This window comes from Microtus oregoni, unplaced genomic scaffold (genome assembly GCF_018167655.1).
Source record: "Microtus oregoni isolate MIOR12 unplaced genomic scaffold, Mior012 000003F_ref0000135, whole genome shotgun sequence".
Lineage (NCBI taxonomy): Eukaryota > Metazoa > Chordata > Mammalia > Rodentia > Cricetidae > Microtus > Microtus oregoni.
Window position 1 is genome coordinate 63,752,417 of NW_024543062.1, and position 26,018 is coordinate 63,778,434.

Consider the following 26,018-nt stretch of genomic DNA (forward strand, 5'->3'; position numbering starts at 1 on the left):
TATTTCCTATATCAGTTTTATTTAAAACACAAATAAGTATTTCTCTTTCAGTAATGGCAAATGGTTCAAATAATGTTGAACACAAATCATTGACTAATACAGGGCATTAAATATGAACAGACTTTTTTTTTTTTAAAGCAAAAGAATAGAGGTTATATACAAAAGAGACCTACAATCTATATGTCAATTCAAAAAAGGAAACGTGTTTATAAAATGCGTGGTGAAAGCAGAACATTCCACCCCTGCTTTGGAGAAGGGCTATCTTACAACATTCAGTCAGCTGAAGATGGATTGGTACAAGTGTCTATACATAAATTTCAAGTCATTTTTGCATGTGCAGAATCATCCAGATCCTCCCAGACTGAATGGGCAGTCCTGTGGCTTTCTTCCTTTTCCATATTCCCAACAAGGCTACATGAACTTCAACTCTTGATGAGCCGCTTACAACAGCAGTTCCTTAGGAGCCAACATGACAGGTGATCCAGGATTTCCCTATGAGAAACAAACTGGCCACCTACAGAAAGTATCACAATGAACAAGTCTTTCTTTCTGCCTTCCAATTCTGTACAGTGTCTCATTTCAAGACTATTACCCTCATGAGACTTGTTTCTTCACAAGTCTAAACCTTGAGGTGATATAAAGACCAACATCGAGAAAAGAAAACTCAATCCAGAAATGAAGAAACTGGAGGTATCCAATACACCCCAGAGCATCTCGCCATCCCTGCAACAGCACAGCCCGGTGTACTGTGTACTGCTACAGTCCGTAGATCAATACTGGCAGCTTGAATGAGTTTGTTTTTTTTTCCCCCTCCTCTTCCCATGGTTAAAGCACATCAAATAAATACTAGGCAAGAGGAGTTTTCTGGGAGAGTTAGAAATTCTGAAATTTACCAATTTGCTGTCTCTGTGATAATTCGATGCCAGAAGGAGAAAGGTATTGAAGGAAAGGGACAGTTTTCATACTAAAAAAAGATTTCCCTAGTCATGTCGCCACCGCTTATAAAGAATCCAGGGAGTCCCAGAAGTAGAAAATTAGTTTCAGGGGACCCCTGAGGCACTTTAAAGCCTTTAAAAAATTACAGTAATAATAAATTAGCTATTGCTCTTCAGAGGCTTACGGAGCAGCTAATGCAACAGGACCAGGTCCAGAGTTATGTCCATATCTCAGGTTCTCGAGCCGCTTGGCCCTCTTTAAAGCTTAGACGAATCTCCAAATACCTTTAAAAAGACATACAATTTAACACAGACGGAGTGGGTTTTTTGTTTAGTGGTAGCATGACATTTGGTCCACAATGGTTAGCAGCTCTCTTCATTTTAAACTCTGATAATATTAAGACAGTACATAAATAAATACAGCAAAGGGGAAGATAGCCCACTGACAAACACCTCAAGGAGCCACTGAGTTAGTTCTCTTGCACCATTTCATTTGGAGCTCAGTCTCATGTGGAGAGAAGGGCATTACAGAACGTTCTTCTCACAGATGCTAAGTAATGGCATCAAATGGACAAAACAGTTATCAAGGGATGTAAAAGATCTGACCCCAAGGGAATCCAGGACACATACAGGTACTTCAGAGGTATACTTTTGATTTGGGCAAAATTTGAGACTAAAGAAATTATCACCTCAGGTAAATGTTAGAACAGATGAAAATAAGTCCAGTTTTTGGTGAGTTTTTTTTTCCTTTAAAGCGTCCTCACCATTCCTTTCACCTTCAGCTGTCAATCATCTCTGAGAGCTCAAGCAGAAGGTCATCTTCATCTTTCCCAGGATCCAAGTCGATCTCAGCTTCTAATTTGCCTCCTGAAATTTCCCATATTAGTTTCTCAAAATCATCTTCCACAGAGAGTGGAGGCTTTCCTGTTGAGGCAGAGCTCAGTCGGCGAGGTTTGGTTGCCACCTGGGACGAGGAAGGGCCAGACCCTTCTGGGAGCGAAGGTTCTGAAGAAGACTGGGTTGAAGGCAGCACAAAACTGTAAGTGAAAAGCAGAGTGTTAGACCCAGCTCTGTCCTTCCTTCACGGTCAAAGGACTGTGCAGCCTCAGGGACAGAGGAAACGAAAAGTTGTTTCTGAAGAGACACACAAAAAATTGTTTCACTAATTTGGAATCAAGTACCTTTTGAATGTAGCCAGGTATTTTAGATTACCTTTTCAATAAAGGCAAATACCAATAGCAGCACTGACGAGCAGTGACTTCAAATTTCATGCCTTTTGCCATCAGTGTGGAGTTAGCTTTAGATATAGCTAACCTGTAAATGTTCATTGACTTATCACATTTTTTGATAAAGAGCCAAATCAGTAATGGCCTGAAGCTTGGTTAAGAAGGCAATACCTGTCCTTAGGGTTTTCTGTCTCAGACGTGGCGATGGATTTATCCTCGGAGAGAAGTGGGACCACAGCCTACAGAGAAAGAGTAAAATCACTGAGAGTTATGATTCCACTTTCGGTGTGTGTATGATGTGTATATGTTCAGGGGCCCATGTGCAAGTAGGTAGAATCAGAGGAGGCCGTCAAGAGGAGCCTTCTCTTCTTCTCTGCTTCACTTCTGTGGGAAATCAGCCACTTAGTGAACCTTAAGCTCATGGTTATAAGTTATGCTGGCTGGTCAATGATCTCTTGGGATCCACCTGTCTCTAGCCCACAATGTTGGGAACAGGCAAGCATATGGTCACAATGGCTTTTTTATATAGGTGCTAAGCGATTCAAACTCAGGTCCTCATATCTGTATAGCAAGCACTCTCACCCACCAAACCTACAAGACTCATTTTACTTTTTTTTTTGACACATAAAGCTGTTTAATTAGGTTGTTAGCAATTTAGAAAACCAGTTTGTGAGGATACATCCCGTTCGTCAGAGAGAACTGAGAGCGCAGGTAGCCCTGCAGCTGAGGAACAGCTTTGATCTTTGGCAGAATCTGCGAGTCCACCGTTTTCTGATCAGCCTTGCGCTGCTCTGTAATCTCATATTTCTCCTTCTCTGTGTCAAAGATTATTTTACTTTTTGAGACAGGGCTTGACTATGTAGCTTTGGGTATACCAGACCTCTCAGGGTAGACCAGGTTGGCCTTGAACGCAACAAGAGTTCTACCTGCCTCTGCCTTCCCACTGCCTAGCTTCAGGTATCCTACCCCTGTCTCCCCTATCCCCAGCATATTTTCTTTCGTTGCCTTCCTAGAATCATGGCTAGTTTTTGTTTTGGCAGTGTTGAAGATCTCTGGTAACCCAGAATCTTGCATGGTAAGTGGTTTCATTGAGCTGTATCTTCAGCCCAGCGGCTACTATTCTATAAACTGGGGAACCCAAGAACCAATGATGCAGAGGCTGATAATGTAAGTAAGTACCTTGTCACCCAAAAACCAGCGTCCAAACACTGCCCGCCACTTCTCCAATCTCAACTAGACTCTAGTGACGACAGTAACAGTCTAAGGAACCCAGTGCTCAGGAAAAGGCAGAAGTGTAAGACACAAACAGAGACAGTGCCAAAGGGAATCCTACCACAGAGTCCAATACCACTGGAGTGGATCAACTCACCACAGCTGCTTTCTTGGTGGGGCTTTCCTGCAGGACGCTGCTGGCACTAAGTGGCTTCACAGCCGCAATGACAGCAGGGTGTACCTCCACTGCCTTCCGTTTTGGAGCCACTTTAGGCGATGAAACAACCTTGACCACAGATGGCTTCACATTTACTTTGGGTTTGGCTACAGGAGACAGAACATATCTGATTATAACTAGATGATCTCTTTCACATATAGAGTAACTCAGAGTAAGATACAGATGCTTTTAGGAGTAGAAATACCAACAAAATTGCCAGGCATGGTGGTATATCCCAGCACTGGGAGGCAGAGGCAGAAGGAGCTCTGCTGAATATGAGACCAGATATAGCAAGTGCCAGGATAGCCAGGGCTACATAGAGAACTAGTCTTAAACACCAGAAGAAAAATGCACGGTATTAAGTTCTAAATAGGGCTTTTATGTTTTTCTTCCCTCCAATCACGTAGCTGAGGTTGATTGTGAACTTCTGATCCTCCTGTCTCCCTACTTTTTTTTTTTGTTTTTGGTTTTTCGAGACAGGGTTTCTCTGTGGTTTTGGAGCCTGTCCTGGAACTAGCTCTTGTAGACCAGGCTGGTCTCGAACTCACAGAGATCCGCCTGCCTCTGCCTCCCGAGTGCTGGGATTAAAGGTGTGTACCACCATCGCCCGGCTCCTGTCTCCCTTCTTGCTTCATCTCTTGAGAATAGCAAGGATTAAGTAACTGAGCATAAAACTTTGAGTGTTTGTGGGACAGTAAAGAAAATACACTGTTGGGGTATCTCTGTATAAGGATAGAGCCACAGAGGAAAAGCATGAGCTCCATGATAAAATTCTCCAAATGCACATAACAATCCAGAGCACTCAAAGTGTGCCTTGAAAGAGAATCTTCCTCCACCACAGGGACTCAAGTTGCCAAAACCCAAACTCACACTCTCATCATACAATTGGCTGACTTACAGTATTGAGGCACTCAACCTCAGCTGTCCTCTTCAGTGTAGGACAGCCTCTGTTGAACTACCCAGACTGTATCATGTAAACCAATCTAATAAATTCCTCATCTACATTCCTTCTATTAGTTCTGTTCCTCTAGAGAACCGTAATACAGACTGAGCTGGGATTACAGGTGCGCACCACCAGACACGGTTTTCCTGTGGTGCTGTAGTGGAATCCGGGGTTTGTGTATGCTAGATAAGCACTAACAACTGAATTACTTCTCCAGCCCCAAAGAAAGCAAAACTAACCAACCAGCAAAACAAACCCAGCAGTGTAAGTTGTGAGAAAGAACTATGCCTAAGTTTCATCTTTGCAGATCACTGTATTACTACTACCTGTTGGTGTGACCTTAGTACACACAAGATTCAACCCCACAGTTGCCAGCGTTACTGAAATTTGGTCACTGTGCCACAATGAAGGGAAAATCACTCACCTTTACTCCTTTTTTCCAAAGTCTGTGTTGCACATTTCACATTCAGTATTGAGTCCCCAATTCCAGAGGTTTCTACCTCCCCTTTTTGGGATGACTCCGTGGGGAGCTGCTTAGCCGAGTGCCGTGTGATGCCTGACACAGCAGTGGGCACTGGTCTCCCCACCACTCGGGTATAGTAAGAGGCCCCGTCTCCCTGGACAGGAGTCACGGCTGGCTTCTCTTTCTGTGAGGCTTCGGTCTCCTGCTGCTTCTCAGTGTGTTTCTCTCTGACAATGTCACATCTACTGACTGGAATTTTTGTGGGATCAGTTATGGCCTCATCTGAACTCTGGAAAAATTCAATCAAAGAATTAGAACCTACTTTCTCATTTATAGTGCTGAATGAGTAGCTAGCTTAGGCAGAATATTACATGATTCAGAATAAGGAAGCTCATGATCTCATATTAAACAGAAGATACGTGTGTGAACTAATAGAAAAATCCATATTCTACAGACTAATTATGATCCCAAGAAAACACAAATGACCACTAAAAAGATTTTTGTCAATATCCAGAAAGAGCTAATAGTCACAAGTTAGAATATTCTAGTCAGTAAAGACAAACACCTTAAGAAATTACTAAAGATAGAGTAGGCTGCAAAATGATATATTGTACAGTTCTCAACCTGAGTTGAGCATTAAATCCACTTATGTAACAAAAAGCTTAAAGGAAATCTAGTAGAAAAATTATTATAGCATTTGTCCTTTGTTTTGTTGAGAAAAAAGTTCTGACTCTATGGCTCAGAATGACCTCAACTCAAGATCTGCCTTTGCAATCCCAAAGTCTGGGATTGATCACAATCCTGTGCTATCATGCCTGGGTTGTTCTTCCTTCCTTTTTTTAAATCTCTCTCCCTCCTTCCCACCCACCCCCATTCATCTGTCTCTTTCTCTGTTTTTGAAGATTTACTAGGTATACAGTGTTCTGCCTACAGGCCAGAAGAGGGCACTAGATCTTGTTACAGATGGTTGTGAGCCACCATGTGGTTGCTGGGAATTGAAGTTGGGACCTCCGGAAGAGCCATTTCTCAAGCCTGTTCATTTTCTCTAAAGAGAAAAATCCTAGTTAGATGTGTTGGCACATACCAGTAATCGCAGCAGTGGTAGCAGAGACAAGAGAGTCCAAAGTTCTTGGCTACATAAAGTTAGCCTGAAGCTGGCCTGAGTTATAAAACACTGGGAGCTGGACAGATGGCTCAGAGGTTAAGAATACCTGCTGCTCTTGTAAAGAAGCCAGTTTCAGTTACAAACACAGACATATCAGCTCACAACCATCTTTAACTCCAGTTCCAGGGGATCTGATGTCTTCTTCTGTCCTCTGCAGTTGTGCACACATGTATGTTAATACTAACACACATAAAGTAAATAAATCTTGAGGGAAGAGGTCAAATTTTACATGATATGCAGTAAAATATCAATGGTCAGTTAAAACACTATGAGAACATACAGAGAACTGTAAGAATCTTTCACAGATGCTGGGCGGTGGTGGCACACACCTTTAATTCCAGCAAACAAAAGAAAAAAGCAGGCAGATCTGTGAGTTGGAGGCCAGTCAGGTTTACCCAGTGAGTTCTATCTAGGTCAGCTAGGGAACCTTATTTTAAAAACCAAAAATCAAACAAAAAGATAACCCCAAACCAAACAAAAAGAAACTTCCATAGAAAATTGTGATCACAGTACTGGGCACAGTAGCGCAGCACAGTGGATGAGGCCGGCTGAGTCAGGCAGACTTCAAACAACATAGTGGGAAATCGTCTCCAAAACTCTCCAAACTAAAGAACAAAAACATGACCCAAAACAAAAAAATTAAAACCAAACTCAACCTACCAATGAAACCATCCACAGAAATTTCCTGTACGCTAAAACGAAAAGCATCCATCATTCCCCTCCCGCTGGTCTGCCAAGGACCATTATCGAACAGACTCACCTCACTAGCCTCTGGCTTAGGAACACTGCTCTGAGAAGCAATGTCACTGTCTTCGAGTTCGAGTTTTTTCTCTTCTTTTGCACCTATATTCAAATTAAAAAAAAAAAAACACCATTGCTTTAATCAGGATGTGAGAAATGAACTGAAGTATGTTTTCTTAAAATGAATACAATTGTACTGGCTAGCTTTTCTGTCACCAGAAGCTACGCCATCTGGGAAGAGGGAGACTCAGCCCAGAAAATGCCTCCATCAAACTACCCTGTGGAGCATTTTCTTGATTGGTTACTGATGTAGGAGGGTTCAGCCCACTATGACCAGTGCCACCCCTGGGCAAGTGGTCCTGGATTGTATAAAGAGGCAGACTGAACCAAGACATGGAGAGCAGGCCAGCATGCAATATTCCTCCACGGCCCAGGCTTCAGTTCTGCCGTGACTTCCCTCAATGAAGAACTTGTGAACAGGAAGTGTAAACCAAGTAATACTCCCCACCCTAGACTGCTTTTGAACAGTGTTTTATCACAGCACAGAAAGGAAACTCAGACAGTACTAATGGAAACGAGAAAGAAACTCATAGCTAAGAGATGGGGCATCTAGAACCTCAAGAAAACAGAACATACCGTAGCACTACCAACTGCTACTGGAAACAGCTTACTCTACTGAATCCGCTGACTCAAATTTCCCCAGTTAGGAAAAGTTCCTGTCGGCCTCACCCTGTGTCTTAGAATAGTACTGTTGCTTGGAGGGGTTGTACAGACCTGCTCTTTTGGCTATACGGAGCAGCCTCTTTGCCCCTGGGACAGTCTCAGCTTGAGGCCGGGAGATGGCACTGCTCTCAGAGTTCCGCTGTACCCTCAGGGCCTTCTCCAGTTTAATTTCCTCTAGCGTCTTAATATGCACCTCCTGCATAGACCTGGCTCTTCCTGCGGGCTCCTCTGGCTGTCCTTTGCTGACTGCAACAGGTGGCGGAGTCACTGTCTTTTTCACTTCAGTATCTGTTGTCAACTTGGGGCAGCTTGTATCCTTTTTGGATTTCTGCCTCTCCATTTCCTGCTGCCGATGTTTCTTTTCAGCCAGGACCTCAGAGAAAGTTTTGATCCGCACGGCGGAAGAGCTTTTTGCTCCTGATGGAGAATCATCAGCCCGTGCAGGTTCTTCGGTTTTCAGTTTAGTTTGCAATTCTCCACGTTTCTGACTGGCTCTTTCAAGAAGAATTTCTTCTAATGTCTTCACGTGGATCTCACCAGCTTTATTAACTCTCTCTGTTTTGGGAAAGAACATATTTTTATACTCTCGTTTCTTAATGTCTTATGATCTCCCTTAGAGTAGAACAATACAAGGGAGAGGCATCAGTTGTCTCATGTTCAACATTAGTTTCACTCTTGAATCTAGATAACTGCAAGAAGATCTCTAGAGACAAACCTACTGATTTGTATTTCTATCCAGAAAAACACAGAAACACAATACAAATGGCTGAAAATCACTTATTAGTGCAGAAACTGCATCATCATAAACCTTAAGTGAAAGTAGCAACGACTCCTCCATTCCCTCATATGTATATAAAACTTGTGCTGGACACATCACTAGAAGTAGGGTAGTAAGCCTACTTACTACCGGATGTTGTCTATAGTCTGACAAACACCAGTAACTGAAAGAGTTGTCAGGAAGTAGGGCAATGGAAACTGCTGCACTCGGTGAAAATATCTATCATGGTCTAGAAACTAGCCAAAGCAAACTTTTCATGAAGTGACATTCAACACATGAACAGGAGAGGTAAAAATAAAACAAGTGACAAGACAAAAACAAAACAAAAACCAAAACTCAAGGGCCACAAACCCAACTTGCATCCCCCAGCCCTCAAAAGATTGTTCTACATCTGTTTAAAATATGGAACAAATGTCACATTATACAATCATTCCCATCACTAAATGGCTAAGAAAAGAAATAATGAACTAATGTAGAATTAAAAAAGAGATGATACACACGCATGCATGCAGACTAACCAGTATGAGATTTTAATTATATTAAAAAAAAAAAAACAAACCAAACTCCTAAATATAGCATGTTCTGGAACTTTGTGAACTCGGCATTCCCTACCAATCTCGTTTCTGTCTCTGTTGCCTAGGCCAGCCTGGGAGCCCTAATATGACATAGTCCAATTTAACCTCAAATTTAGAGCAATCCTGGCCTTAGCCTCCTGATTGCTTGGATTATAGGTGTGGACCACCATGCCCCACCAGTTTCGTTGCTCTTGTTTAAATGGTTTATTTAAAGATTAGTTTAAACTCAGCTCAACTGGGATTCTCATCCTTCTAGTACAGTGACTTTCTCTGGTGATAGCACTGATTAGAGTCCTGGAATTGCCTAAGCCTCCAAACATACTGGATGCTTTAAGAGAACAATTGATGCTGAACCACATAGCAAAGAACCCATGACAAAGCAAGGAATCAAACAGTGAATTATCTCTTTAAGTTTCGAGCAGGTAAGTCTTTTGTGATAGGGTCCCTGGTGGAATATGGTGGCCTCAAACTTACCATTTTAATGAGTATTGAGATAAAGGGCTACCACAACTACCTTCTCATTAGATTCTTTAAATGATGGTGGGGCTGTAGAGATGGCTAAGTGGTTAAGAATACTTGTTATTCTTGAAGAGGGTCCAGGTTCAATTCCCAGTACCCATATCTTGGCTCACAACTATCTGCAACTCCAGTTCCAAGGGTATCTGATACCCTATTCTGACCTCTACAAACACCAGGCATACATGCGATACACCTACAAGCATGCAGGCAATTCACACATAAATCTGAAATAAAATAAATTTGAAAACAGAATTATAATTGTAATTTTTTCCTTCAATTCCACAATGACAATTTAATCTCAAAATTATCACTTTAAAGAAAATACATGGTGTTAGGGAATATTATTTTAAAGTGTGTGACTTTTGTTTATGCTGTAAACTCTGTGAAGTGTGATTCTTTGCCTGTCTAAAACACCTGATGGTGTAATAAAGAGCTGAATGGCCAATAGTGAGACAGGAGCAAGGATAGGTGGGGCTGGCAGGTAGACACTATAAACAAGAGAGATCTGGAAGAGGAAAAGCAATGAGAGAACAGGGGAAGAGGACATCAAGAGCCAGCCACCGAGTAAGAGTGAAAGTAAAATATACAGAAATAAAGAAAAGGAAAAAAAGCCCAGAGGCAAAAGGCAGTCAGGATAATTTAAGCTAAGAAAAGCTGATGAGAAACAAGTCAAGCAAAGGCCCGGCATTCATAAGTAAGATTAAGCCTTCGTGTGTGATTTATTTGGGAGCTGGGTGGTGGGCCCCTCAAAAAGTCAAAAGAGCAACAAAAAAAAAAAAAAAAAAAAAAAAAACACACACACAACATAGTTCTTGTTTTTCATCACAGCAAAATTTCACTAAAATGATAGACATTAAAAACAGAATAATACTAATAATACACTAATAATAAGAAAAGAACGCCATAACAAAGTAATCTTTTTTTTTAACAGAGTAATCTTTAAGAATTTATGTGAGAATCTATTTCAGCAGATATGTTTAAACATGGTAGACATAACTCTAAAAGAATAGTTAAACACCACACTACTCGACAGCACAGTAAACTGCCAGGCCTAGGTTAACGAATATGAAAAACAACAATGAACTATGGGAGAAATCATTAAGGTAGAAATATAAGGACCGGGGTGGTGGATACACTTCACTGAATACAGCTTGCCTAGCATGCACAAGGTCTGGGCTTGATTTCCAGCATCCCCAAAACAATACAGAAACAACACTAAGCAAACAAGCAAACGAGCAAAAAGCCCAGATTCATTAGAAAAATCCAGAATAGCGTAAAAAAAAATTAAGTTTGAAAGAGACAGAGAGATATCAAAACAAAAATCTTTTGAAGAGCCGGGCGGTGGTGGCGCACGCCTTTAATCCCAGCACTCGGGAGGCAGAGGCAGGTGGATCTCTGTGAGTTCGAGGCCAGCCTGGTCTACAGAGCTAGTTCCAGGACAGGCTCCAAAGCCACAGAGAAACCCTGTCTCGAAAAACCAAAAAAAAAAAAAAATCTTTTGAAGACAAATGCCAAAATAAATTCATCTGAAAGACTAAGAAATTGAAATGACAATGGTAGTCTACAACCAGCCATTTAGATCGACAGGATGAGCAAACTACAGAACACAGGCCAAATCTAGCTAAACAATTCCCTAGGAACATAGCCATTCATTTATTTACATCCTAAAATATTTTTGTTTTTAAGGGTAGTAGGGATCATCAAACTGAGGGCACCATCATAACTTAGCTTCTTCAAAGCTTAAATTATTTACTACATGAACTTATAGAAAACAGAGAAGCCAAATTAGATACAAATGGTCCAGTGAACCCTTGGCTTGCCAACAAAATGTGTTTACATCCACTACAGTGAAGTAATAGCACACCAGGGAGACAGAAAATCCTAAACCATTCTGGAGAATAAAGCTGAGAATGATAACTCACATCTGCAATCCCACCAGCATCTGGGAGGCTGTGACAGGAACACAGCCATGAATTTGAGGCCAATCTTAGCTAGTAAATTTCAGGCCAGCCTGGACTATAGAACTGAGATCCTATCTTAAAACAATTGAGATCAGCTAAGATTAGAAGGAGAACATAAAAGTTAACTTCAAAGCACAGAGACACAAAATTTATAACTGTCTTCTACAAAAACTATCACATTGAACTTGAATAGCATAAAGCAAAGTTGGAGGGATAGGATAACAGTAGATCATCTGCCTAGCATGTATGAAGCTCTCGGTTTGAAACTACAGCACCATAAGCAACAACAACAACAAAAGCAGAGTATTTGAATACATGGATACTCACTTTACATGTACACATGCTCATGTAGTTCACACTGTTAGAAAGAACTAGTATTTACAAGAAGAATTTAAGAATATAAAGAAAGTTGGGCGGTGGTGGTGCACATCTTTAATCCCAGCACTCAGGAGGCAGAGACAGAAGGATCTCTGTGAGGGCAGCCTGGTCTACAAAGCGAGTTCTAGAACAGGGTCCAAAAGCTACAGCGAGAAATCCTGCCCCCCCCCCCAAATCAAAAAAGAATATAAAGAAATAATTTTCCTTTTTTTTAGACAGGGTCTCTCTATATAGTCATGGCTGTCCTGGAACTCACTGTGTAGGCCAAGCTGGCCTCAAATGCACTAAGATCTACCCACCTGTCTCCCAAGTGCTGGGATCTCTCTCATCACCACCCCCACACACAGGTTTTTACATTGCCCTAAAACCAAGAGTGGTTCGTGTTCTGTACACATCTTTGTCATCTGACAGAATGCAATTGGTTTTATGTTTTTTGTTTTTTTTGGTTTTTCGAGACAGGGTTTCTCTGTGGTTTTGGAGCCTGTCCTGGAACTAGCTCTTGTAGACCAGGCTGGTCTCGAACTCACAGAGATCCGCCTGCCTCTGCCTCCCAAGTGCTGGGATTAAAGGCATGCGCCACCACCGCCCGGCTTGCAATTGGTTTTATATTGCTTAGAAAACGACTTCTTTCTGCCCTTTCTGGTACTGCTGACCAAACCCAGGGACCATGTATACCCCGTGAATTGATCCTAGCCTACTCGAACCTAATGTCCTATGACAGCTTAGCATAAAATAAAATCTTACTGGATTTCCTCCTAATACTTTGGAGAGTAGCCATTTTTCATCTTTAAATAACACTTAAAAAAACAACACACCAATAAACCACAAACACAAGCCCTAACCTTAATTGTAATAGGTGAATCAGAAGAAACAAAACAAACAAACAAAACAAACAAAAAAAACAAAGATGACAGTAAGGATGTTGCTCTTCTGATTTTAAGTGCCCGTTGCCTCTCCTTTAGGGACCCGGAAAGTTGAGCTACTAAAAGAGTTTCAAAGTTTACAAAGTTAAAACAAAACTTTTCATAGGTCAAATATGTTTACAAATTAGGCTGTACTTCTAATGAAGCTATAAAAGGAAGGAAGGAAGGAAGGAAGGAAGGAAGGAAGGAAGGAAGGAGAGAAAAACTCAAGGCCTTAATTTTTTTTCCTTGAATTAATTTATGTAAACTATACATTCCTTAGAGCCCTACAAAAAGGGGGAGGGAGAAAAAACAAAACAATAACAAAAAACCAAATCTGTTTCAGGGCCACTGAGGTGGTTCAGGGTTAAAGTCTAACAAACCTGATTTCCAGAACCCATGGAGAGGTGTAAGGAGAGAATCAAGCACACAAAGTTGTCCTCTATTCTCCACAATGCTGTGTGTAGTCAGACAGACGGATTGACATATGGACAGACACACACACACAAAACTACCTACCTGTATGGGCGAAATGACTGAACTCAGAAAAATAATTGTTATTGCACAACATTATCATTTTTCCTTTTTTTTTCAAGACAGGGTTTCTCTGTTGCTTTGGAGCCAGTCCTGGAACTAGCTCTTGCAGACCAGGCTGGCCTCGAACTCACAGAGATCCGCCTGCCTCTGCCTCTGGAGTGCTGGGATTAAAGGCATGGGCCACCACACTCTCGGCCCCAACCCTTTTTATTATTTAATTTGGTATGTGAGTACGGGCACATTAGCCTCACTTTGGACATGTAGGGAGTCAGAGACAACTTTCAGGTATCAATTTCTCCTTCTACTGTTGCTGCGTGGATTAAACACAGGCACCACACAGCAAGTACTTTTACCAGCTGAGCTATCCCATTAGCTTGATACCTTTAAAATAACCTTTCAAAAGTTTGTTATTCTATTAGAACAAGCTCATGGACCATCATTTTCTTTTCTGTCACAGATTCAATCACAGTATCTTCACTATTCCGATCTTTCAGGAGTCTCTAACTCCAGGTTGTTGACAGTGTTAGCTGTTAATGTTGGCTACTCAGAATCAAGGAGAGTAAGCACTCAATTGTTTGCTGAGTAATACACAGGGACCCAAGCAGCCTGAACAAATGGGGATCCATACCTGTTAATATTACAAACAGACACAAAATGTGTCAGAATAAAAGCACTTACCTTTCTTTGGTGTTTTATCAATATTAGTTTCTGGAGCTTCCACCTTTTTCCCCAGCCTCTGTGCAAGGCTTCGCTTTAATGGGGGTTCACTGTCACCACCTACAATAGGGAGACTTAATTTAAGATTTTAATCTTCAACAAAGTGGAAAAAAGAGCAAAAATTAGACAATTTAAATATTCTGGAGGTTTTCTGCATTAAATGGTGTTTGCTCACCATCTTTTAAACTTAATGTTAAAAACAAATAAGTCCTATAAAGAAAAAAATTAGGAGACAAAAAATCTAGATACATGAACAACACCTGCCAAGTGACTAAAATACAGAGGATAATAATCCCTGGCTGAAGCTGAAGCTCGAAGAGAGCAACATCTTCACCACCTCTGCCACTTAGTCTTATGTCAATTTAATACAAGCTAGAGTTGTCTGAAAGGAGGAAACCTCATTTGAGAAAATGCCTCCCTGAGATCTGGCTGTAGAAAAGGGCAGTGGTGGCGCACACCTTTAATGCCAGCATTCAGGAGGCAGAGGCAAGCCGACTTTGGGTTTGAGGTCAGTCTGGTCTACAGAATGAGCTCCAGGACAGTCAGGGTTACACAGAGAAATCCTGCCTTGTAAAACAAAAACAAAAACAAACAAACAAACAAAAATCAGGCTATAAGGCATTTTCTTAATTAGGGAGTGGTGCCATTCCTGGGCTGGTGATCCCGAGGTCTGTAAGGCAGGCTGGCCAGGCGAGGGTGGTGCACTTGGGTGGCAGAGGCAGGCGGATCTCTCTGAGTTTGAGACCAGCCTGGTCTATAAGAGCTAGTTCCAGGACAGGCTCCAAAGCTACAGAGAAACCCGGTCTTGAAAAAGACAAAAAACAATAACAAAAAAAGGCAGGTTGAACAAGCCATGGGGATCAAGACAGTAAGCTGCACCTTCCCATGGCCTCTGCATCAGCTCCCAGCTCTAGGTTCCAGCCTTCTTGCAGTTCCTGACCTTTTACTTTGATGACGAAAAGTGATGTGGAAGCTCATAACCAAGAAAAAAATATTGGTCATGGTCATAATCTAATTAAGCTATAGTACTTCAAACTGCTATAGCTTCAATGAAAGTTATAACGTACAAATGGAATTTTATAAATGTTGTCATGAGTCAAGCATACAGGCAGTCCAGCAGGTCAATACTGATGGTGCTTGTATGATAGTACTTGTAACAAGGTAACATGTTAACGCACAAACACACAGAAGATACACAACTCTAACTCACCCACTGAAAATTTTCGTTTCCCCAGTCTCTCAGTAAGACTTAGTCTAACCAAGGGCTCTTCTGAAATGACAAAAATAAAATGTGTTCAGTTAGTTAATCCTTTTACATTCATTGCCCACTAAGGAAGTATACTGAAAATTAGATCTAAGTCTTCAGTCGCATTTAACAAGAAAATAATCAAGTCTCGTGAAAATGCAACAGCATGGTATTATTAACAGTAGCCAAACATGGAGAGAGGCTTTGAACCTGGCCAAAACTATCCTGTGCACTTTGAAAAGCTACTTTACATTATCAGATGAGCAAGTAAGCCTTCTTCGAAATGTTTGTGGTTCAAATGGAACATTTAAACACACAATTTCGTGTGTTATACTCCTATGCTAAATAGCTTTATGTCAACTTGAGAAGTTCAAGTCATCTGAGAGGAAGGAATATCAATTAAAAAATGCCTTCATGGGGGCTGGAGAGATGGCTTAGGGGTTAAGAGCACTGATTGCTCTTCCAGAGGTCCTGAGTTCAATTCCCAACAACCACTTTGTGGCTCATGGCCACCTGTAATGAGATCTGGCGCCCTCTTCTGGCCAGCAGCAGACACGGAGGCAGAATGTTGTAGACATAATAAATAATCTTTAAAAAAAATGCCTTCATAAGATCAGGCTGTAAACCGGGCGGTGGTGGCGCACACCTTTAATCCCAGCACTCGGGAGGCAGAGGCAGGTGGATCTCTGTGAGTTTGAGGCCAGCCTGGTCTACAAGAGCTAGTTCCAGGACAGGAACCAGAAGCTACGGAGAAACCCTGTCTCGAAAATCAAAAAAAAAAAAAAAAAAAAAAGATCAGGCTGTAGACATGCCTGTAAGGCATTTTCTTAACTAGTGATTGATGGGGAGGGCAGAGGCCATTGTGGGTGGGTCATCCCCGGGCAGGTGGTCATGAGTTTTATAAGAAAGCAGGTTGAGCAAGCCATTTGAAGCAAGCCAGCAAGCAGCACCCCTCCGTGACCTCTGCATCAGTTCCTACCTCCTGGTTCTTGTCCTGTTTGAGTTCCTGTCCTGACTACCTTCGATGATGAACAGCAATAAGGAAGTATAAGCCAAATAAATCCTTTCCTCCCCAACCTGCTTTTGGTCATGGTATTTGATCATAGCAATAGTAACCGAAACTAAGATAATTCATTATTAGATTTTAAACAATTTAGTAAAAAGACTAACATTTTTCCTGTCACTCTAAAGATGCAATAACATTCTTTACTCAAAATGGGCAGTCAATAAACTTTGCTGAAGCAAAGAGAACATGTTAAATTTGATACACATAAATGTGAGAGTGCTTGAACAAGAATCCTAACTTTTTAAACGACAGAGTCAAATGTATCAATTTTCTGATCTTTTATCTGATCAAAATACTTGAAGTCCTCCAAAAGTCCAAAGTGAACAAACATCACCCAAGGACTTTGTGTTCCCAATTACATAAAGTAGAGCCCAACAACTCTGGGAGACCTACTATACCTCACCTTGTTTGCTTGATAGAGTTACTGTCCTCACCACAGTCCGGACATTCTCCTTTTCAGGGCCCGGATTGGGCTGAGGCTGATGTAAGGTGCTGGAAACTCCCGAGGAGCCTTCTGAATGAGAAATGTCAAATAAATAACCTATGGAAAATAAAGCTAGTCCAAATCAAGAATCTTTATTCTATGAAGTTTATCCAATCAGACTGCTCTGCTGTCTGAACACTGTCTTAAGTAGATAATCAATCTTCCATTTACTAGGAAGGGTAAGACTCTAACACTAAGTTTTAGCCTTCAGCACTGACATCCCATCACTCCCATCTGTGAAACAAGGCTCCTATAGGGTAAGCTTTAAGGACAGACCCCCCAGAACCAACTATTTACTATAGTTAGTATATATCCCTTCGTTAACTTAGTTATGACTAAATTTTAGAGTAGGAAGTCTACATGGATAGACTGAGGCAAGCTCTAGAAAAAAATTTTTTTTCCCATTTTGAAATATATTTTTGTTGATTATAGATCTAGGCTGGCAATGGTCCTTTCAGTACATTTTTGCTCCCCTCTCCTTCAACCCCAGAAGAAAATCTGAGCATCTCTTGGATCTAATGACATTCGTCTTCTTCTAGTAGGTTGTGTGCACACGTGGAGCTAAGAGGTCAACTCTGGTGTCTTTCCTCAGGAGATAGCGTCTTATAAGGACCTGGGGTTTGATGATTAGACGAGGCTATCTCTGTCTCCCCAGAACCAAGATTACCAGCACACACCCCACACACCCATGCCTAGCTTTTCCATGGGTGCAAGGGCTAGAGGACAGGTCCTCAAGCTTGTGCAGCAAGCATTTTACTGAAAACCATCTCCACAGGACCCTTAATATTGCCTCTTAACTGCTCTTCTTTGTTTATAGCTAAATCTTAAGATATAGCTTGGCATGGTGGCACAGCCTTTAATCCCCAAACTCAGGAAGCAGAGGCAGGTGGATCTCTGTGAGCTCAAGGCTGGCCTGGTCTACAGCAGAGTGAATTCCAGGATGGCCCAGAGGTTGAGAGCATTGCCTGCTCTTCTAAAGGTCTTGAGTTCAATTCCCAGCAACCACATTACATCTGTAATGAGGTTTGGTGCCCTCTTCTGGCCTGCAGGCATACATGCAGACAGAATATTGTATACATAATAAATAAGTATTAAAAGTAAAAAAAAGATCCCGTTTCAAAGGCTGAAGAGATGGCTCAGAGGTTAAGAGCACTGGCCGTTCTTCCAGAGGCCCTGAGTTCAATTCCTAGCACCCACATGGTGACTCACAACCATCTATAATGAGATTTGTTGCCCTCTTTTGGCTTGCAGGCATACATGGTAACTAATTAAATAATCTTAAAATCCTGTTTCAAAAATCAATCAATTGATCTCCAGAGGTACAGGTTTCTTTACATTATCATATGGTTCTATCCCTGAACAGTAAGGACTGAAGCACAGGTCCAGAAGGTTTGTGTTTTACTTCAAACAATCTCATAGGAATGAGACTCTGTATTTTCTAAATGTGTTAGTGTCAGAATTATCTATTACTCTCATCAGGTAACACGTAAGTATTCATGCCAAAACTTGTGATGACTTACCACCTTGTTTCTTGGATTTTTCCTTCATTTTCTTTGACTTAATTTCCTCAAGAGTTTTTATTCCAAAGTTCAAACATTCACCTGGAAAACCCAAGGGGGGAACCACATGAGGAACTTTTGCATCTCATCTTCTCTGCAGGCATTCAAACACACTCTGAGTAATGACTCATGAGAAAGTACACAGTGTCAGTTTGTGGACAGCACTTCTGCTAGAAAAGCTTAGCGACTGTGCACTGACTCTCAGAGGAAGTTACAACTGTCAGTGATGCTTCAAGGCTTAGAGACAGGACAGCCTCTTTCTACCTTGCTTGAAACTGACTCCAGGTTTGCGGGCAGAAGCCACTCGCAGTCCATTATGAGCGTCAGGAGCTGGCTGCAGGGCAGGCGTTTTGCTTTCATCACCCTCCTCAGAAAACTGATCTGTGTATCCAAAGTTAAGACAAATGTTCAATTAAGACCAAGTCTAGAGTTTTTATTCTCTTCCTAATTTATTATATTATTACTTTAAAAAAAGGGGAGAGCTAAGCATACCATCATCATCTTCATCATCATCTGCAGCATTGATTACAACGGGTGGATGTGTGGGGCTAGGGACGTTTTCTGAACTTTCAACTTTCATTACACTGCGTAGCTGAGGGGAGGGGTTAGACTGGACCGACAGTTTGTTCTGCTGAACTGTCAGCTGGCTAGTCTTTACTTCTTCTTCTTGCAACTCAGGCACAGTGGGTAACACAGCTAAACGTTTAAAAAAAAAAAAGACAAATTTACCATAGAGAAATTATTATCCTAACTCAACAAAAATTCCTGTCTTTTTATGATAAATGTGGTACATTTTCCTTAAGAACATGTTTTTTTAAAAAAAAAAATGAATAAATCCCATTTTCATTCTAAATTCTTCATAAAGAAAAAGGTATTTTTGAGCCAATACCTCTGTATTATATATAAACAGATGGTAGGAACTGAAAGCAACAAACCCAAAAATTAGTTCCAAATTCTCGACACTTCATTTTAAATTGAGGTTCTAGAATTTTTTCTTGGCACAAAAGACACACACAGAAATTTGATGGAGGAAGGTCATTGGCTAATAAAGGAACTGCCTTGGCCCATTTTATTGGTTAGAAGATAGGTGGGAGGAGTAAACAGAACAGAACGCTGGGAGGAAGAGGAAGTGAGCTCAGACTCGACAGCTCTGCTCGTTGGAGCAGAGATGCCATGCTCCTGGCTCCTGGGCAGACGCACGCCATGAAGCAAGCCGCCAGGTTAGACATGCTGAACCTTTCCCGGTAAGACCGGTGCTCACAGATTATTAGAGATGGGTTGATCGGGATAACAGAATTAGCCAGTAAGGGCTAGGGCTAAAGGGCCAAGCAGTGTTTAAATGAATACAGTTTGTGTGTTGTTATTTCGGGCATAAGCTGAGCAGGCGGCTGGGGTGCTGGGGACGCAGCCCCTCCGCTCTTATTACTTCAGAGATTGTCTTCCTCTGTTTCCCCAGCTGGGATTAAAGTATGGGTCACCACTCCTCGATCTTTTTCTATTGTTGGTGGTGTCCTGCTATGTAACCCAGGCTGGCCCTCACACTCATGGTCTTCCTGCCTTAGCTTTCTGAGTGCTAAAATCACAGCTACTACTTTGGCTCTTTGGTGGCTAAAGGAAATTAGCCCACTAGGAAAGGGACGTTGGGGAGGTAGCAAGATGGCTCTACAGGTAAAGATGCCTGCTGCCAAGCCTGATAAAATAAACTTGCCCTGAGGACACACATGGAGGGAGAAAACCCAATAGTCTCTCCAAACAATCCTTTGCCCTCCACACGCGCTCCACAGCATGTGTGTATATGCACACTCAAGACAAACACTAAGTATTTATAAATAAAAATTATTTTAAAAGAGACTGAAATAAATCACAGATTTTTGCAAAGTCAAGATTCATTTTAGGACTGAGGATATAATTCAGCAGAAGAGGGCTTATCTAGCACGTTTGCAATCCTCAGTTTGATCCTCATTCCTGGAACAATGAGGAAAACATTCTTTAAAAATATCCTATATCAAAATTTTTTTACATAGCCTATAAAAAGCTGAACTTAGTATGTGAGGTATTTCATGGTGAATGTCTATAATTCCAGCACTCAGGAAACTAAGGCAAAATCAGAAATTCTAAGCCAGTTTAGGCTACAGCCCATAACCCTGTCTCCATAACAGAGCTAGATGGCTAGTACTTTTTTGGCTTTGTGGCCATATGGTCTCTATTTCAACTATTTAAATCTGCAGTATTAATACAAAACAGGCCACAATATGTAAATGGATGGCCAGAGCCATATGCAGTAAATCTTCATCTTACAGAGCACGCAGAGAACCCAATTTGCCAACCCATGGTCTAGAGAATTAAGTTCTTTTGAAAACATCTACAGGTTTTGTAATAAAATAAGAATGAAACAATTATTATATTATGTAGTAATATAATCTGGCATGACAGAAACATTTGATTCTCTCTGCACACTCATCATCTAACCTCTATAAGGTTTTGTTTCCTCATTATACAGCAGAAATAGCACTGCTCTCACTGGACTACAAGTGTGAATGGCGGGTGCTCAATGACTAGCAACTGTTCTCTTTTAGAGCCAAAACCAATCTCACTTTTGCTTGGAGGTAGGAACAGTCCATCAACATAACGACCTCTGTTGTGATGGAAGGCGCAGTTTAGTTTTTGACATCCCATTGGTTGATTTTCCCAGTAACAAGGAATTTCACTTCGTTTTTTCTGCGAGAGAAAAAAATTGTTTAAAAATGTTAAACTTGCTAAAAAAAACCAAAATGTTAAAAAATACAAGTTAAAAAATGAAGTACTACATTAATTTTGTGGTTGGTTTTCAAAACGAAGCTAAAAACCCTGCCACAGGAGGTTATAATTAGCAGAAGAGACATACACTGTGGAACTACAACTGACTCCTACAGGTCAGGTTGTTCTCTGACCTCCACATGTGTGCAACAGCATGCATGCACCCCACCCCCACCAGGCTTGGCAGTTAAGGGCTTTTACTGAGTCATCTCACCTCACTAGCTACTGTCTCTATATTCTGTATTGATCCTAAATACTTACAGTAACAAAAATTGGAAACTTACATCAATTTCCATGTGGCGAAATCTGCACACCTGTCGAAAACAACGACCTTCTTGCCATAGTGTGCAAACAGTTTCATTTCCTAGTGCAGCTTCACAGTGACGAAATGGGCAGCTGTCACCCTGTTAACAAAAACAAACAGGTAAGGACGAAGGCACATTTCTACAAGAGTGTCCAAGAACCTAAACAAATTAGTAAGCAAATACCAGCAGGGCAAAAAACAAGATGTAGTAACCACCATCTGAAAGCAATAAACATGTAATAACCTACTGCTTTTTGCTGTCTATTTGACAGGGTATTTCACTGGCTGGAACTCCCCAAGTATATTAGGCTGATTAGCTAGTGAGGCCCAGGAATCCTCCTGCTTCTACATCCTCAGAGTGAGTACATGTCATTATGTCTGGCTTTTTAAAATGTGGATCTGGGCATTGAACTCATGTTCTCATGTTTATATGATAAACACTTTACTGAATGAGCTATCTCCCCAGCCTTAGCCTATTTCTTTATTGTTTTTTTTTTGAGAAAGGGTCTCACTATGTAACCCTGGTAGGCCTAGAACTCCCTATGTAGAAGAGGTTGGCCTCAAACTCATAGAAATCAACCTATCTCTGCCTCCTGAGTGGGGGATTTAAAGCACGCATCACCAGACCCAGCTCTCCTCAACCTATTACTTAACCCATTTCTTTTGGTCTAATTGACACAACTGACAGTGGGGGCTGAAAATGACAAGGTGTCAAGAACAGATGCTCTGAAAAACACCATCATCTTCAAAATGGCTTTGGCTTCATATATCCTGACTTCAGTAATTTGTAGCTTTTGACAGAAAGTTGGTAGGCCATAAGTGATGTAAGTATAATTAACATATACCTAATATAGCTACTTTTGTTATCCAAAACAAATCATTAATATACAAACTGCTGTATATAAAATGGATTATCAGAGCTTTTCTTTTCTTTTGCAGTGCCAGACGCCAAACCCGACATCTCTCATGCTTGCAAGTGCTCTATGGCTGAGCTGCATACCCAGCAGAAAAACTTCATGGCCACCATGGCTGGGCTTTTTTTATGATAAAAGTTTTGTTACATAAGCCTAGGATGTATTTCAACACTCCTATTTCTACTACCATGCCTAGTTAGTGTTGGGTCCACGGGGGTCACGCAAAGAAGGGGACAGACCTCCAAAGTCTAGTAAACTAGAAGCAAATTTTTCCAGGAAAAAAAACTAAAATTAAAAAATCTCCACGGAACACAAAAAGCTATCAACTAGCTACGATCACAGCCAGAGATAAACTTGTAAGGCTGTGTAAAAGGACAGCTTCGAACTCCCCCCCTTTTTATAGCAAGAAGCAACAAGCATTAGGCATGAACAAAGGAACTTTTACAATCTTGAGGTAAAACTCAGATACAAATTGCCTTTGTTTGTTTACAATTTCCATTGACGGGAGTTCGTAGGTTACACTAGTGTTTGTATTTAGTCCATTGTTTTTACCTGGCTGTTCCTGATAGTGTTTACCAAAGCTCTGCACTTCCCCTGATACTCCCAGTTTCGCAGAGCAGAGAAGGGTATGCCACAATGCAAAACCAAAAGTCATGTACATCCTACCCTCTAAAGATTAACTCAGTTCACGTTTGTTGTTGATCACAGGTGGCCAGGGTGTTATCTTAGGGCTAATTCTCAGTTTGCAGAGGGATGCTTTGGTCTTGTAAACAAAGCAGCCAGTTGTAAAGCAAAATAACCCACTGTTAAATTAATCCTTAAGCTGTTGAAAAAGCTGCAGACAGCCTGCTCTCATTCTCCTAGGCTTACAACTTTGTATTTTTTTATTCATACATTCTTATTTCTGAAGTCTACATTTCTATATTCTTATTCTTGGACTCTTCAGTTAGACTTGTCTTTTTAAATACAGGATCACAATGATTTTAGAACAGGCTACTATAACCTACAAAATTAGCCATAAAGAAATAACAGGCAGACCTAAATAAAACTACCAAAAACTCAAGCAGAAAAACAGAACATTCTGACAGAGAAAGCAAACTCTAAAAGAATATATTTAGAAAGACTTCTTACCAGCAGGAAAAGTGGAAGAAGTCAAATTTAACCCCGAACAGCTCCCACAAGTATTATACAAACCAGTCATTTCATCTAAAGCAAAATACACAAAATCAAGCTGCCAAGCCACAGAGGCCAACATCTCCCTAATCCCAAAGGCCCTTAGAGTAGGTTAATTACAGGTAGAATGATGACTACTCAACATGGGCATTTTTGCTTTGCGTAACACAATATAGTTGCATATAAATGAAGAGGAAAGATAAGTGATGTATTCTTCGTTAACACATGTTCTTTACTAAAATACTGACCGCAGATAATAAAAGAGCTAGCTGAGCAAGTCACAACATAAACAATCTAGAATCTAGGGAAAATCTTAGACAATATGATTTGAGAAACAGCAGAAAGAACTGATTTAGATAGAGATGCCAGTCTTACTTTGGTGCATGTAGAATAAAAATAAAAATAGCAGTCTTCTCCCTGATTAGGCATGCTGGGTAAATTCTCAGGTCAGAAGTGGCTTTTTGGAATAAGCCACTGCTTCCTCAAGGTGAAGACCAGCTCCAACTGCTCTTGAAATGAACTTAACTCTTCCAATGACAACTCAACCACAGAAATCTTCTTTAAAACGTAATCCTGAAAAGGGGAGACAATGAATTAAAATACTTCAGGTAAATTCTTCCAACCTCCTCCTCCAATGCCTAAGACACCACACTTGTAAAACTAGATTTTAATTGTGTTAGCAGGTGCTTACCACACAGAGCCTTATAAACAAGCCAATCATGAGTACTGTAAACTCCCAATGTCAAAATTTTTGTTAAGGACAGTTATGCCTTTTTTTTTTAATTTTCTATTGTGCTTGTTTCATTGTTTCAGTGTAACATTTAAGTAAGTACCGCTAAACACATGATCTACATTTTAGACTAACAGGTTACTTTGTACAAAAGACTTGCCAATCTTTAGCTAAATGAAAAAAATTCAAATATCTTCATAAGCATGTTATATCAGAAATATATAATTATTACTAAGTGGGAAAATCCTTACTTAAATAGAATAATTAGTGAAACAATCATTTTTGAGACCATTTAAGGGTTAGTCACTAAGACAGTGAAAGAGCGAAGAAGTCTTCCAGGGCAGACCCACAGAACAGTGACAACACAACTGGAGTTCTAGCCACTGTCCCTGTCATCCTCTCAACTCACACAAAATGTCAAGAATGCTGCTAGAAAAGAAAATCATGCTGTAAGAGCATATGTATGTGGAAGGCGTCTCTACAAATTCTAGTAATGCCGGATAAATCCTGGTTTACCACTCCAAGTCAACTAAACCAAAGCCAATCATTAGTAAAGTAATCCCTAATCCAAGAATTGTCCATCAAGATGAAAGCTAGCCCTCAAGCCAGAAATCTAAGTTAGAAGCAACAGTCTTCAACTAACCATGTAACAAGATCTTTAAAATGTATATACCCATATCAAGTGATATCACTCTACAACTTACTCAAAGGATAAAAGGACAACACTCAAGTAACAGCACAAAAGAAGTCCACCACCATCGGCTTCTGCTCAATGCTTAAGCAGCACACAGATGGAAAACATATGTAGAGAGGAACTACTAAGGAAAACAGGAAACAGTTGAAGATTTAGGGACGTGTCAGACTATTAATGTTGAAAAAGAAAAGTAAATCAGAAGGAGAAAAGAAAAAGAAAAGAGCTGACAGAGTAAGGATTGGGGACAGCATAATGGATACCAGACCATAGCATTCACAAAGTAAGAAGCTGCCTCAAAAAAATGAAAGTAAAACCAAAAAGAAATGTTGATGAGAACATTCATGAGCAAGGAAGAAATCTCAAAGAACAAAAACCACAATGGTGGTAGTCAAGAGAGTAGGATAATTATTTTACTTTGGGAAAAAAACAAAAAAAAAATAGAAAAATAAAAGAAAAAAAAAAACAAAACAAAACCCTTTCTTTTTAATGTTATGTGCATGAGGGTGTTCTGTCTGCATTCAAGTCTATGCATCACCTGTGTGTCAACTGCCCACGCAGGCCAGAAAGGGCTATCAGGTTCTCTGAAACTGGAGATAAGATGGTTGTGAACTGCCATGAGTGCTGGGAATTGAACCTTGATCCTCTAGAAGGACAACCAGGACTCTCTCAAGCTGGTCGGTGATGGCACACGCCTTTAATCACAGCACTTGGGAGGCAGAGGCAGGCGGATCTCTGTGAGTTTGAGGCCAGCCGGGTCTACCGAGCGAGTTCCAGACAGGCTCCAAAGCAGCACAGAGAAACCCTATCTTGAAAAAACAAACAAAACAAAAAGATGAACCATCTCTCCAGTTTTCTACTTATTTTACACTGAGAATAACATTTGGTTTTCTACTATAGTGCAATATAGACATAATACAAACTTAAGCTTGCTGTGATTACAACTGATTGGCCAAAACATGGAACAACTACTGTACTTTAAAAACATCTTTGTGTGTGTATGTATGTGAGTGCAGGTGCATCCATGAGTTTGGAAGCCAGGACAACTTCCTTCCATTGTGTT

General features: G+C 40.8%; 1 protein-coding gene across 1 annotated transcript; it reads right to left on the reverse strand.

Annotated features, from left to right (window-relative positions):
* On the reverse strand, positions 1-24,047 carry Zc3h11a (zinc finger CCCH-type containing 11A). The gene is made up of 15 exons (XM_041645952.1): positions 23,910-24,047; positions 21,428-21,547; positions 20,942-21,065; positions 18,840-19,043; positions 18,612-18,728; positions 18,309-18,389; positions 16,708-16,818; positions 15,203-15,262; positions 13,954-14,052; positions 7,677-8,180; positions 6,922-7,004; positions 4,958-5,285; positions 3,531-3,697; positions 2,333-2,400; positions 1-1,972 (listed from the first exon to the last, which is right to left on the reverse strand). The coding sequence occupies exons 1-15, from the start codon at positions 23,961-23,963 to the stop codon at positions 1,714-1,716; spliced, it is 2,379 nt and encodes a 792-aa protein (XP_041501886.1). The 5' UTR covers positions 23,964-24,047; the 3' UTR covers positions 1-1,713.
* Between the last annotated feature and the right edge of the window lie 1,971 nt (positions 24,048-26,018).